This window comes from Oncorhynchus keta, chromosome 21 (genome assembly GCF_023373465.1).
Source record: "Oncorhynchus keta strain PuntledgeMale-10-30-2019 chromosome 21, Oket_V2, whole genome shotgun sequence".
Taxonomy (NCBI): domain Eukaryota; kingdom Metazoa; phylum Chordata; class Actinopteri; order Salmoniformes; family Salmonidae; genus Oncorhynchus; species Oncorhynchus keta.
Window position 1 is genome coordinate 25,188,668 of NC_068441.1, and position 15,265 is coordinate 25,203,932.

A 15,265-nucleotide genomic window follows, 5' to 3' on the forward strand; every position below is an offset into this window, starting at 1 on the left:
TCTGTTCTAGGCCCTCTCTTATTCTCGCTATACACCAAGTCACTTGGCTCTGTCATAACCTCACATGGTCTCTCCTATCATTGCTATGCAGACGACACACAATTAATCTTCTCCTTTCCCCCTTCTGATGACCAGGTGGCGAATCGCATCTCTGCATGTCTGGCAGACATATCAGTGTGGATGACGGATCACCACCTCAAGCTGAACCTCAGCAAGACGGAGCTCCTCTTCCTCCCGGGGAAGGACTGCCCGTTCCATGATCTCGCCATCACGGTTGACAACTCCATTGTGTCCTCCTCCCAGAGCGCTAAGAACCTTGGCGCGATCCTGGACAACACCCTGTCGTTCTCAACTAACATCAAGGCGGTGTCCCGTTCCTGTAGGTTCATGCTCTACAACATCCGCAGAGTACGACCCTGCCTCACACAGGAAGCGGCGCAGGTCCTAATCCAGGCACTTGTCATCTCCCGTCTGGATTACTGCAACTCGCTGTTGGCTGGGCTCCCTGCCTGTGCCATTAAACCCCTACAACTCATCCAGAACGCCGCAGCCCGTCTGGTGTTCAACCTTCCCAAGTTCTCTCACGTCACCCCGCTCCTCCGCTCTCTCCACTGGCTTCCAGTTGAAGCTCGCATCCGCTACAAGACCATGGTGCTTGCCTACGGAGCTGTGAGGGAACGGCACCTCAGTACCTCCAGGCTCTGATCAGGCCCTACACCCAAACAAGGGCACTGCGTTCATCCACCTCTGGCCTGCTCGCCTCCCTACCACTGAGGAAGTACAGTTCCCGCTCAGCCCAGTCAAAACTGTTCGCTGCTCTGGCCCCCAATGGTGGAACAAACTCCCTCACGACGCCAGGACAGCGGAGTCAATCACCACCTTCCGGAGACACCTGAAACCCCACCTCTTCAAGGAATACCTAGGATAGGGTAAGTAATCCTTCTCACCCCCCTAAAAAGATTTAGATGCACTATTGTAAGTGGCTGTTCCACTGGATGTCATAAGGTGTATGCACCAATTTGTAAGTCGCTCTGGATAAGAGCGTCTGCTAAATGACTTAAATGTAAATGTAAATGTAAATGGTTTTTAGCATTTGTGGCACAAATCCAATGCAATTCAATTGTACCTATATTAGAATTTTTACTCTTCATGTCCAAATCATCCTAAAGTATATACAAATGTATTGTGTAGCTCAATTATCTTACTTATAGATTATTTGGATATGAAGCACAAAAAGACTTCAAATAGGTACAAATGACTAGTGCCACAATTGCAACAAAATTGCATTTGAAACTGTGGCCAGGTAAACAAAACCAAAGCATTGGTTGCCATCATACCTGCTCCATGAAATGCTTACAGGGTAAGAAAATAAATATGGCATTTTTGTCATTTTGGTTAACTATCCCCATGAATCACCATAATAGCAGGAAAAGCACCATCTAGTGGTCAGAACCTGGTAATATCAAGATGTACCTAACAACTTCAATTAATAATTTCTCTGAACAAGACGGAAAAAAACTAACAAATTCACTGAGAATACATTATATTGGATGAATGAAAACACACAGAGCCGCAGCCCCATTCTACTTCCCTACAAACAAACAAAAAGTGCAGTACCTGCAGTCGACAGTGGAATTTTGGACGCAATAATTGGAAAATATCTGATGCATACTACATTTGAACTGCAGTTATTCTGCAGTTATTTTGGACACAACATTTGCATCATACTGCAGTTATAATGCAATATTTTTTCGTGAGGGTTGTCAGACAGATAACTGATACTATATACTTGTTGTTGGGGTGGGATGTCCATAGATATACATTCCTAATTTCTTACTCAATGTTAGAAAACGTTTTGGTCCAAATGTTAGGTACTATAATTACTGAATATTATATACATTTTCTAAATTAAAATGGCCAATTTGGGTGCAAGCAATTAGCGTAATTTCTCAGAGATCAGATTATATTTCATCAAAATAATGTTGCCAGAATGCTTATTTTATCTGTTTCTAACTACAGAAACGATTTCAGAACAATCTGAATTGGTGGTGTCATGGCTTGCTGAAATGACATGGAACGATCCAGTTGTTAGTTGTAGGCTAGTGACTGATTACACCTTTAGGCTACATTATGGGAATAAGTCAGAAAACACTTTTTTTGAAGGCATTTTATGATGGGCTAGATTGTATTGCCTGCTACTTGAGTGTAATTAAACATTGACATAGCCTAAGTAGCCTATTGTGCGTTGACAGCAAGTTCTGTTTTGAATACTTGGAGAGTTAAGACAATTCCCGCGGTGAGAGGCAATCCTCTGATTTATAACAGAAGCAGCAGCGCAGGCTCAGATTTATGTTTACTGGTTCTGATTAATCTGTTCCAGTTGTGCACTGGAGGCTAGAGAACCTCCACTGAAATGGTACAAAGTCCCGGGCATGTAGCTACATCAAAATGGCTAATGAGGGAGATTAGTGAGTTTACCGAGCCTACTCCTCGTAACACACACACTCTGTCTCGCAACATTGCAACAAATTAGATAGCCAATTCACGATCGTAAAGCTGGATACAATGCAACGTTCATGCGAATCTTCATTGAATGGATTTCGATTTAGACAAGGAATATAATGTTTGGTGGTACATACCCAAAAGGAGCAGTTTCACTTCTCTCGCCGCCTTCTCTCCATCTTCTCGAAGGTTTTTGTCAATCATTTTGGACCTCTCGGCCGCGGCTTTATCTTCCTGACTCACTGTACACCCCATGGTTCCAAGTGCACGCTTCAGGACTGCTGTTTATCGGAACGATATCACACAAAAATGATGTAGCCTATTTAGGGCTCTAGTTCTGTGAGTGTTTTTTTTGTTTTTAATAGTTCCCAGTCCAGTGTTGTGGGGTTGAGAAATGCAACTTCCTCTTTGAGAAATACGACTGGAAAATAAGTTTGATTCACCCACAAACCAGCATCCAAATGATTTATTAAATTTAGTCCGAATTCACTTTTTCTAATCCAGATGTTTCCTCGTTTGTAAACCAAGTTTAAGGCCTATTTTTGAACATTCTATCCAAGCCGATAGAAAAAATGTCATTTGTTTGTCATTACGAGGACACAAACTTTGAGTAACAACAATTTATTTTGAGGGCGCGTCAATAAAATCAGTTAAGTTCACGTTTTAGACCAAGAAAAAGGGTCACGGAACCTCAGCAAAAGTATTCCAGCTGTGAAGACCGCGGAGCAGATCGATTTCCGATGCCAATTTGCAATGAACCAAAATTCAATAAACCACTGTGACGCAGAGCTATGTTGCTCCTCTTCCTCGGAGTTATAATTTAGTCGTTCAGTGTGTGAGTGATGTTATGCACTATTCTCTTCGTTAAGATTTATCACGTTAAAAACCACACCCGTAGCAGCTGTGAAGTTCCTCTCTGCCCAACAAACCGAAGACAGTTCAGTCACCTCCCAAGTCAGCAAAGTGCCAGGGTTTCCACTATAGATAACACAGCCACAAAGTATATGCTAAAAATGTGATTTTTGTCTTAATTTAACTGTAGGGATAGGCATACGATTAGCAGTGTGATTAAGGTTAGTGTTAAGATTAGGGTTAGGTTTAAAATCAGATTTTAAGAAGAAACATTGTAAAAAAAATAGGCGGGGTTTATTACTTTATGGCTGTATTAACTAGTGACGACCCAGTGCGAATCGCCCACCTACTTTGCTTCATGGGAAATGTAGTGTTTCATGAAATTGTCGTCAGTGATAAATTTAAAACATGATTAATACAGTATTAATACAATATCTAATTTACTCATTCATCTCATTTAATATATCACAGCCTATTCGTTATTGCCAATTACATTTTGCTCATGTCAATGGATAGTATAAGGCCAATTTCATAAGGGTGAAAGTTTCTACAAGGACAAATCGATTGAGTTAGTCTTGAAAACATAATAAATTATTGTAGGGGAAATCAAATTAAACTAGTGATTCAAGGCTTTATAACAACAACAAAAACATTTTATGGACTCTTTAGACGCACATTGTTAGGTCTACCTAACAAGTCTTTTCAGTGGAGTATTTAAACTAAACAAAAATATAAATGGAACAAGTAAGGTGTTGGTCACATGTTTCCTGAGCTGAAATAAAAGATTACATTTACATTTAAGTCATTTAGCAGACGCTCTTATCCAGAGCGACTTACAAATTGGATATATCCCAGAAATGTTCCATACGCACAACAATCTTATTTCTCTCAACTTTAGTGCACACATTTCTTTACATCCCTGTTAGTGAGCATTTCTCCTTTGCCAAGATAATCCATCCACTTGTCAGGTGTGGCATATCAAGAAGTTGATTAAGCAGCATGATCATGACACAGATGAACCTCGTGCTGGGGACAATAAAAGACCATTCTAAAATGTGCAGTTTTGTGCCTCAACACAATGCCACAGATGTCTCAAGCTCTGAGGGAGCATGCAATTGGCATGCTGACTGCAGGAATGTCCACCAGAGCTGTTGCCAGACAATTGAATGTTTATTTCTCAACCATAAGCCTCCTCAAATGTATTTTTAGAGAATTTGGCAGTATGTCCAACCGTCCTCACAACCGTAGACCACGTGTGTGGCGTCATGTGGGCGAGCGGTTTGCTTATGTCAACCTTATGAACAGAGTGCCCCATGGTGACTGTGAGGATATGGCATGGGCATGTGACCTGAGTATTCTTTGTTTTCTTTATATATTTTGGTTAGGTCAGGGTGTGACATGGGTGATGTATGTGTTTTGTACTTTCTAGGGTTTTTGTAGGTTTATGTTTTTTCTTACCATCTAGGTGTTTATGTATGTCTGTGGTTGCCTGGATTGGTTCTCAATTAGAGGCAGCTGTTCCTCGTTGTCTCTAATTGGGAACCATATTTAGGCAGCCATCTTCTTTGGGTATTTTGTGGGTTATTGTCTGTCTAGTTGCCTGTGTCTGCACTGTATATATATATATATATATATATATATAGCTAGCTATATTGTTGACGAAATTGGAGGAGAGTGAAGAGAGAGCTGTTGGTTTGGCGTAGTATGCACGGCATGCACGGCACTCACCAGACATGTCACCATGTTTGGGATGCTCTGGATCAATGTGTATGACAGCGTGTTCCAGTTCCTGCCAATATCTAGCAACTTTGCTCAGCCATTGAAGTGGAGTGGAACAACATTCCTCAGGCCACAATCAACAGCCTGATCAACTCTATGTGAAGGAGATGTGTCACACTGCATGAGGCAAATGGTGGTCACACTGGTTATCTGATCCATGCCCCAACCTTGTTTTTTAAATGATCTGTAACCAACAGATGTATATCTGTATTCCCAGTCATGTGAAATCCATAGATTAGGCCCTAATGAATGTATTTCAATTGACTGATTTCCTTACACGAACTGTAACTAAGTATTTTTGTTCAGTATACTTTTCAGCTTGTTAAAGACTAACTCATCATGTTAAGAGACCTGTCAACATTGCTCTCACTGTTTACCATTTGTAAAAAGCAAGTAGAGAAAGAAGCATTTCCTTTACTGTCAAAGCTCTTATTCAGAGTATGCATAAGCAACCCACTTATGGCTCTTGAGTCTCCCCTTGTGGTCTTGGCTGTGCACACGATTCTGATCAGAATGAAAATACTTTTTTTTAAAGAACCATTTTTTATTAATTGCCTCAGGATGCATTATTGAGATCATATCAATTAGATGCTATATTCTACACTGATGTATGCCTACTGATCAGGTGACTCCATTTCCTCTTAGCTAACTGATATGGCAGGTACTGTATCTGAAAGTGAGTGAAACATATTTCTGCACACTGAGATCTTTGACAAAAGGAATATCAAATCAAAATATATATAAAGCCCTTCTTATATCAGCAGTTGTCACAAAGTGCTGTACAGAAACCCAGCCTAAAACCCCAAACAGCAAGCAATGCAGGTGTAGAAGCATGGTGGCTAGGAAAAACTCCTTAGAAAGGCCAGAACCGAGGAAGAAACCTAGAGAGGAACCAGGCTCTGAGGGGTGGCCAGTCCTCTTCTGACTGTGCCGGGTCGAGATTATAACAGAACATGGCCAAGCTGGTCATCTATGAAAATTTGAACATCAATGTCAAATAATAATAATTACAGTGATACTAGAGGGTGCAACAGGTCAGCACCTCAGGAGTAAATGTTAGTTGGCTTTTCATAGCCGATCATTCAGAGTATCTCTACCTCTCCTGCTGTCTCTAGAGAGTTGAAAACAGCAGGTCTGGGACAGGTAGCACCTCCGGTGAACAGGTCAGGGTTCCATAGCCGCAGGTAGAACAGTTGAAACTGGAGAAGTAGCATGGCCAGGTGGACTGGTGACAGCAAGGAGTCATCAGGCCAGGTAGTCCTGAGGCATGGTCCTGGGGCTCAGGTCCTCTGAGAGAGAAAGAAAGAGAGAAAGAGAGAGAGAGAATTAGAGAGAGCATTCTTAAATTCACACAGGACACCGGATAAGACAGGAGAAATACTCCAGATATAACAGACTGATCCTAGGAGGCTGAGACAGGAGGGGTCGGGAGACACTGTGGCCCCATCCGACGATACCCAACTGACTTTACTTTCACTTAACATTTCTGATTACATGATAGCTTAATATTAGTTGACAACTACTAAGCATTATTTGCCAGACTTGGCCTCAACCTCTTGGTTGACAGCAAACTGACCTTTCTGCCACACCATCAGGTCAGTGTGTGACAGAGATCAGCCACAGTAAGTTACTGTGAATTTTACAATAATTAGTTACAGCAAGCTGACAGTAACTTATTGAAAAATAACCAGGAACTTCCTGTCGCCAACTGCTATTAAATTACTGGAAAAGGCACAGTGTCACGTTCTGACCATAGTTCTTCTGTGTTTTCTTTGTTTAGTGTTGGTCAGGACGTGAGCTGAGTGGGCATTCTATGTTGTGTGTCTAGTTTTCCCATTTCTATGTTTGGCCTGATATGGTTCTCAATCAGAGGCAGGTGTTAGTCATTGTCTCTGATTGGGAACCATATTTAGGTAGCCTGTTTTGTGTTGGGTTTTGTGGGTGGTTGTCTTCTGTCTTTGTGTCTATGCACTAGATAGGACTGTTTTGGTTTTTCCCACATTTGTTCTTTTGGAATTTTGTAGTGTTCACGTTTATGGTCTTTATTAAACATGTTGAACTCTAACCGCGCTGCGCTTTGGTCCGATCCTTTGTCCACAGAAGAAAACCGTTACACACAGTTACCTAAGAGTGCAGCTCTTGATTTTCACAAGCTTTTACAACAATTGTAGAACTGGAGTGGACAAACAAGTTGGTCAACCTTCATCAACATAATGATAAAAACACTTTAATAGTGTTTTTAATAGTTGGCAGAAATACAATATATTTTAGACCATGCCTCCACATATGCTAATGAATCCCCGCCAGCACATTGCCACCACCTACATTTCAAAGTATGGTAATGATTGTACCTTATATTAAATATGTGGAGTGGCTACTGATAGAGAGTTTTGGTATCCCAATATGGATATTTCTAAGAATGTGCAGGATTTTTTTTATATAGTTGAGTGCCCACTCAACTGTCTAGGTAGAGTGCTCTGCTTTTTTTCTTTTTTCATGAGGGGAGTAGGCTACATGCAGCTATGTACATGTTTTACACAAAATACACTATCAATATGTTGGTACAAACATAGTTGTTAGTATTGCAAACATAAACAGGCAGTCTAGTGATATCATGTTCTTCTCAGCTGCTGATTTACATGCAGCTATTCACTCTCACCGTGATATCAGCATATGGCATAACTATGGCACCGGCAATGCAAAAGAAACACCCATTGTCAGACTCTTTTTACTGGTCTGGATACACGCTCGGCTGCATAGAATGTTTGGCTGCCCAGATGTGGAACACAGCAAGACACAGGCTGTGTTCGAGAGCATCACAACCGTGATGTATCATGGCTAAATTATGAATGACTGACTGATCTACAAATACCAATAAGTCATTATTTATGATGCAAGGTGATTTGTAGATCAGTTAGTCGGCAGTTGCCTGCACTGTCGGCTGCAATGTTGAACAAGCCCACAGACACGCGGTCTAATTAGTGATTGAATGTTATTTTTTCATCATCATAGCAAACATTGGCTAAGTGGCTCAGGAGTCAGACAGGCAGTCAAAGTAGTGTTCTTTTTTTGGAACTACGATATGACAGCAACTATAAAGATTAGCCTACATCATTACACAAAACATTTTTTTTGCCAAGATTCATGTGTACACTAAATATATACTTGAGGCTGATATTTGAGGCTACTCTTCACCAACTTCATCCTGCCATAACCCTAATGATAGATTTGATTTCTGAAGCCAATGTGGCATGTTTCATTTATTTTCTTTCTATGAATTTGGCTGCATTCTTAGACTCTCTGGGACACGAGTGCATGGATCCCCAATCTACCTCTGTTGCACTTTCATTAAATGGGGTGCACAAATCTGTCTGCTTTGTTTGCCACAGAAACTGTTACTGTTCTGCAGTAGGCCTGATTTCAAACCCAGGTAGTTATATTGGTGCTGTGACATGCAGGAGACCTGGTTCGAAACCCAGTCAGTCACAAGAACAAGATTAAATAGGGAGTGATGACAGGGCTATTCAACTATTTTCTTATGGGGGGCCAAATTGCCCTTTTTGTGACACTCCCTTTTAACATGTTCTGCGCAGCCTTTGAGGGGAACAGAAGGCACACCCATGTTCCAGAGAGTCTAAACGTTCAGGAATAGCTTAAAGCCAAAACGGTTCAAATGCTATGTGGCATTCAACATGCTACATTGGCTTCAGAAACCGCCTGAAGCTTATTTTTACCACAGAGACCCTTTCATTCTAATTGATCTTCTCTACCTTTCCTGGCTGGCAAAGTACCAGAGAACTGAATTTGAAAATGTAATCTGGATGGGGCTCCCGAGTGGCACAGCGGTCAAGGCACTGCATCTCAGTGCTAGAGGCATTTACTACAGACCCTGGCTCGATTCCAGGCTGTATCACAACCGGCTGTGATTGGCATGCACAGTATGAAGCAATATGTGTATTATACCTTTTATTGTACATAGCGTCATAGTGAGGGACAGATTTGGTGCAATAGGACAAATTTAGAAGTTCCAAAATCATGATGAAAAATAAAAATAATAATGTTATTTATTGTTTTTATTGCAACATTGTTTACAGTACAATAAATGCCAGCAATGTATTCAAATATATTGACATTCAATAAAATAAAGACATAAAATGAAGGGAAAAATAGTTTAAAAGCACTTTAAAATGATTACATTTCTCTTTTTAATTATCTGACTAAAACTACAGTTCTTGCTTTTTACATTATACAAACTAGATATGCAAATTGAATATAAAGGGTTTACATTTATATACATTATTTAGAAATGCTGGTTGAAGTTGATATTTCATGAACTATACCAATTTCATTTAATCACACAAGGAAATGAGAGAACAGTATAAGGAGCGTTACCAGACAGTCAGATATCATCTCAGCCACTTTCAGAATGTCTCCCCCTGGTGTTACACATGGTATGTGTAAGGGCTGATCTGTCAGAGAATAACATACCAGTTGTATATGAAATCAGAATAACACAAACATGTTGTTAAAATATGACTTTAAACACGGATCTTTATTTAAATAGAAACAAATTCATCCATTAAGCTATTAGTAATAGATAGAGAGAGCAGAGCTGGCTGATCCTGATGTACTGTATACCGGCTCATGCAGACTGGTTATTCTTTAAGGAAACATGTATTAATGATTGATTGAGAGAAGAGTTTGTTGCGCTTTACAACCAAGTTTGACAGCACAATGATACAATACTCATATACAAAATTACAGCACTCACTGTAGTGTGGAATCTGTAACTTCATCACAAGGAAAACAACAGAGAGAGACAGGAGACATTCCATATGACTACTGTATCAAACCTGCTCAACACCTGCAAGAGTTGGCAGACAGTCCCCAAAAGCAGCTACAGGGATGCTTAGAAAGTGACCAGAAATACTATTCCACTCATACCTGACAACAGAGCAGTCTGAGATTATGAAAGGTTCATAGTCAGGCTTTGAATCTTATTTGACTAATTTGGTAAGAGTCAATGGGATTCATAAGCCTGGGATTTACACATTACACTTATGGTTCATGTATCCATTGATCGTTTCACAATACAATAGTGTATAAGTAAGTACCACAATTAAAAGATGGTAGAGCCATGTTTCATTTCAACAACACAGACACACTCACAATCCTTACAGTACATCCACTGTACATAATTGAGGTCGCTCCATACTGGAGCAGACGAACAGACACACAGCATGATCACACACCATGTACACACCATGTTCACACACCATGTACACACCATGTTCACACTTAAATCACTGCAGGGCTGCTAAACACTATGCAGACAGAACAGGAGTGAAAGAGCTTCAAGTAGTTGGAGGAAACGTCTTTGTACCATGTTAGACCTTAAATACATATTGTTTTGTAATGTAACATACATAGGATTATACTATTTACTTATGCTTTAGACGTTTAGATTTTTCAGAGATTGACATTTGTATTATAAAGGGTTGTCCCTTAAAATCATACCTATAAAACATATGAGTATCTTACAAATAAATTGTTTGCATTTCAATTGATTAATGGCTATAGGAAGAAGTTGTACATATCAGATGACAGTGCTATAACTAACCACCTACTTCGCAGTGATGTTAGAGAGGTGTTGATACCACATTGTGTGCTTATCATGGCACCATGCCACTAGACTGAACTTTAGTTAGGGGAAAAAACAAGCTTGTCCTGGAAATAACCATATTTACACACGTCATCCGTGATTCTCCACATAATGAATTGAGTTTTCTTTATATTTTTGGGTTATCTCTGATCACGTTCAGTAAATGTTCAGAAACAGCACAACAACAAACCCAGGTAGAGAGCCTCCTCCGCCACTAAGGACACTGGTCCTAGTTAGTGCTCAAATGATCTAAACATGACAATGCAGAGATATACACCCCCACCAATCCAGGACCAAGTTAACGATAACTTCCACCTCTAAAATAGACCCTCATACTGAGATTATAGCCAGGCATTCCTTCAATTTTAGAAATCAGAGCTGCTCCTTGAACCATGAAAAAGCTATTCTGATATGGTTCAGTGCAAGTAACAAAGAGACACACCAATGTGATATGATAGCCTTGATACTGTTGCTGAGGATAGACTCAAAAGGTCCATATTATACCCTTTATCAAATAAAAATTATAAAAAAATAATTCTCTGTATATATATATCATACTCTACTGTAATGGTAGAGTCAACCTACTCTATACACACTGTATACACTGTACAGTCGCATATCAGTTGTATGGTTCCTTCCTCTGATAACTGTGAGGACTGAAGCCGAGCGTCTAGTAGGACGACACCTGGCCACCAGGGTGACAGCAACACGGGTCACTGGATGATGCCACTGTCCAATAGCTTTTAATGCCACATTTCCTCAGCTATTGCACAGAATCTTGCCATTACCTAAATTCATGAATAAATTAATACAGTAGACCTTGGCTACAAATATAAAATAACTGTCCAGCCCCCAACGATCTGTTGTGCCTTCTTCTCCCCTACTGTTGAAGAAAGCTACGTGGTTGTTTAGACTAAAGTTTGTCAGTTAGATTCTTGCTGTGATTCACAGAGTACACGTTTATAGGGTAATGGGTTATGGGTCTGGTCTGTGGGCAGGGCTGGAATGGGAGGTGGTGGCAGATTCAGTGAGTCAGCTTGACTTTACATTTGTTTCTAATGCACTATCATCGTCCAGCGGGGAGCAGAAACCTCCAGAAGACTGAACTCCCCATTTCTAGACACTCTGGCCCACTCTTTCTGGAGGAAGAGATAGTACATCCTCTACAAAATATGATCCATGAAAACACAGAGAAAATACCATACAGGTCTAGATTTACAACATAAAAACTGAAGACGGTAGAAGCCGTCTAGTGACCGCTGCTGGCTTTGCTACTCCCCGACGTCCAATCAATGAGGATAAAGCTCAGGCTCATTATCATAAACAGGAAGCCTATTCCAGCGAAGCAGGCAGCCTGCGAGAGAGAGGTAGATGAGAGGGAGAGAGAGAGAGTGAGAAAGGGGGAGGGAGAGAAAGAGAGGGGGGAGAGTAGAGGAGAGAGAGTGAGGAAGGATGTGAGAGGGGTAATGCACATAGTTGATGACTCTGTCACTGAGTTTCAGCCTTAATGCACTCAAAGCTATTAAATCATTATTTTTGTAGTCTAGGGCTTGTGTATACATTTCTGAATTGTAATTATGATATTAGAGTGGCATGACATTAAAACAGCCTTACTCACTCAGCAAATATATCGAAAGGATTCTGAATGGATGAGTGAATAAAATGGATCTGCATCGTCTATATTTAGCAATTCAAACATCGTTTCAGCAGATAATCTCCAGGCACACTCTCTGCAGTTATTCTTATCTAATTGAAAGCTCACAGTCAAATTCCTATTATGTTATCATCTATTGTGTTATATTCTATTATGTTAAATTATGTTATATTATATTTTGTTATATTCTATTATGTTATATTATGTTATATTCTATTATGTATTATTCTATTATGTTATATTCTATTCTATTGTTATATTCTACATTTACATACATTTAAGTCATTTAGCAGACGCTCTTATCCAGAGCGACTTACAAATTGGTATTCTATTATGTTATATTCTATTGTTATATTCTAGTATGTTATATTCTATTATGTTATATTCTATTGTTATATTCTAGTATGTTATATTCTATTGTTATATTCTATTATGTTATATTCTATTGTTATATTCTATTATGTTATATTCTATTATGTTGTATTCTATAATGTTATATTCTATTATGTTATATTCTATTATGTTCAATTCTATTATGTTATATTCTAGTATGTTATATTCTATTGTTATATTCTATTGTTATATTCTATTGTTATATTCTATTATGTTATATTCTATTGTTACATTCTATTATGTTATATTCTATTGTTATATTCTATTATGCTATGTTCTATTATGTTATATTCTATTATGTGCACTTATGCTTAATTGTTTACATGCCCATACTAAACAAACCGGAAAGATATTTGTCATGTGGGCTCCCAAGTGACACAGCAGTCTGAGGCACTGCATCTCAGTGCTAAAGGCGTCACTACAGACCATGGTTCGATTCCAGGCTGTATCACAACCGGCTGTGATTGGGAGTCCCATTGGGCGGCGCACAATTGGCCCAGCATCGTTAGGGTTTTGCCAGGGTAGGACGTCATTGTAAATAATAATTTGTTCTTAACTGACTTGCCTAGTTAAATAAAATATGTGTAAAAAATACATAATCTTTAAAAACCAATATTTAACAGTAATGAGTTCCAGTAAGACATGACAGTAGTCTTTGCCGCTAGGGGCCATCGCTCACCAGGATTTTGGGGGTGGAGCGCATGGGCTCCTCCTCTTCGGGTACGATGCGGATGTAGAAAACAGCAGGGAAGATGAAGATGAGGCAGGGGGCAGATGTGGCACCTGTGCGAGGAGAGGACAAAGACACTCTTTAGCCATTGTGTCAAACAATGAGCTTCACAGAACTGTAGAATAACAAGAGCGCAATTTAACAGTGAGGAGGTAGCGTAGCAATATCACGACTGTCAGAATGACACCAGCAGAAACTAAATAAATACAATTCAAAAGGCTTTATTGGCATGGAAAGTCTTAAACTTAGTGTTAAACACAACAGATTACTGTTCACTCAAAAATATGAATGAAACTACTCAGAGTAGGGGACAATAAAATGCTAAAACTAAGGCATTATAATCCTTGAGGAAATGATTGAACGTTTCAGTTGCATAATGATCGCAAGACTTTGATTAAGGTTTATAGTATGCATTCCTGAGGTGATTTAAGAGCTTTCCCCTAAAATGTCTCCAAATCCGTCATTGAGGATTTCATGCATAGGGGATCAAAAGGTCTAGGGCGAAATGAAAGATGCTATGATCATTAAACTGTGGGGTGGCAGGTAGCCTAGAGGTTAGAGTGTTGGACTAGTAACCGAAAGGTTGCAAGATCAAATCCCCAAGCTGATGAGGTAAAGATATGTTGTTCTGCCCCTGAACAAGGCAGTTAACCCACTGTTCCTAGCACATCATTGAAAATAAGAATTTGTTCACTTCTTAAGGATGATGCAGAATATAGTTAGTTCCCATGCAGGAACATCAATCAGCGGAAATTCAGAGTGCCACCTATAGCTTTTGATAAAACTCAAACTTTCATTAAAACACACATTCAAGGTAGTGAATTAAAGCTACACTCGTTCTGAATCTATCCACCAAGTCAGATTTGTAAAATGCTTTTCGGCGAAAGCATGAGAAGCTATTATCTGATAGCATGTACCCCCAAAATACTGCAACGTCACCTAACACGACAGATTTTGCGGTAGCCGGCGCTACCCAAAACGCAGAAATAAAATATAAAACATTCATTACCTTTGACGAGCTTCTTTCTTGGCACTCCTAGATGTCCCATAAACATCACTATTGGGTCTTTTTTTTTATTAAATCGGTCCATATATAGCCTAGATATCGATCTATGAAGACTGTGTAATCAAGGAAAAAACTGAGTTTGATCACGCAACGTCATTTTTTTTAATTAAAAAAGTCAACGATAAACTTTCACAAAACACTTCGAAATACTTTTGTAATGCAACTTTAGGTATTAGTAAACGTTAATAATCTATCAAAATGATCACGGGGCGATGTATATTCAATAGCTCCACGTCCTGATATCATGTCCAAACATTTCTCAACCAAAACATCCGGTCGGAGACCGGACAAAATGCCCTGCCTTGTGTCCGTTTGACCAAGAAACAAATCCGAGACAAATGACAAGACTGTTGACATCGTGTGGAAGCTGTAGGTATTGCAACCTCGGCCCCATTTAATGTGGTTTCTTTTCAACAATACATGCAAGTGGCGCATTGATATATTTTCCAGTGAACAGATTTTCCTGTGCTTTTCGATGAAACGCACGTTCTGTTATAGTCACAGCCGTGATTTAACCAGAAACGTCTGAGTGTTTTCTATCCACACATACTAATCATATGCATATACTATATTCCTGGCATGAGTAGCAGGGCGCTGAAATGTTGTGCGATTTTTAACAAAAAGCTG

General features: G+C 39.6%; 2 protein-coding genes across 4 annotated transcripts in view; both read right to left on the reverse strand.

The window, feature by feature from the left end:
• LOC118400329 (guanine nucleotide-binding protein G(i) subunit alpha-2-like) overlaps positions 1-3,585 on the reverse strand; it is a 107,740-nt gene extending 104,155 nt beyond the window's left edge. For both annotated transcript variants that reach the window (XM_035797040.2, XM_035797039.2), the window contains exon 1: positions 2,640-3,585. In XM_035797040.2, coding sequence (XP_035652933.1) covers positions 2,640-2,757 — 118 coding nt within the window. In that variant the 5' untranslated portion in view covers positions 2,758-3,585. The remainder of the gene's footprint in view (positions 1-2,639) is intronic.
• A 5,581-nt stretch (positions 3,586-9,166) lies between these two features.
• The window catches only part of LOC118399881 (sodium-coupled neutral amino acid transporter 3-like), a 71,552-nt gene continuing 65,453 nt past the window's right edge, over positions 9,167-15,265 (reverse strand). For both annotated transcript variants that reach the window (XM_052473579.1, XM_052473578.1), the window contains 2 exons: positions 13,522-13,625; positions 9,167-12,149 (listed from right to left, as the gene is read on the reverse strand). In XM_052473579.1, coding sequence (XP_052329539.1) covers positions 12,045-12,149; positions 13,522-13,625 — 209 coding nt within the window. In that variant the 3' untranslated portion in view covers positions 9,167-12,044. The remainder of the gene's footprint in view (positions 12,150-13,521; positions 13,626-15,265) is intronic.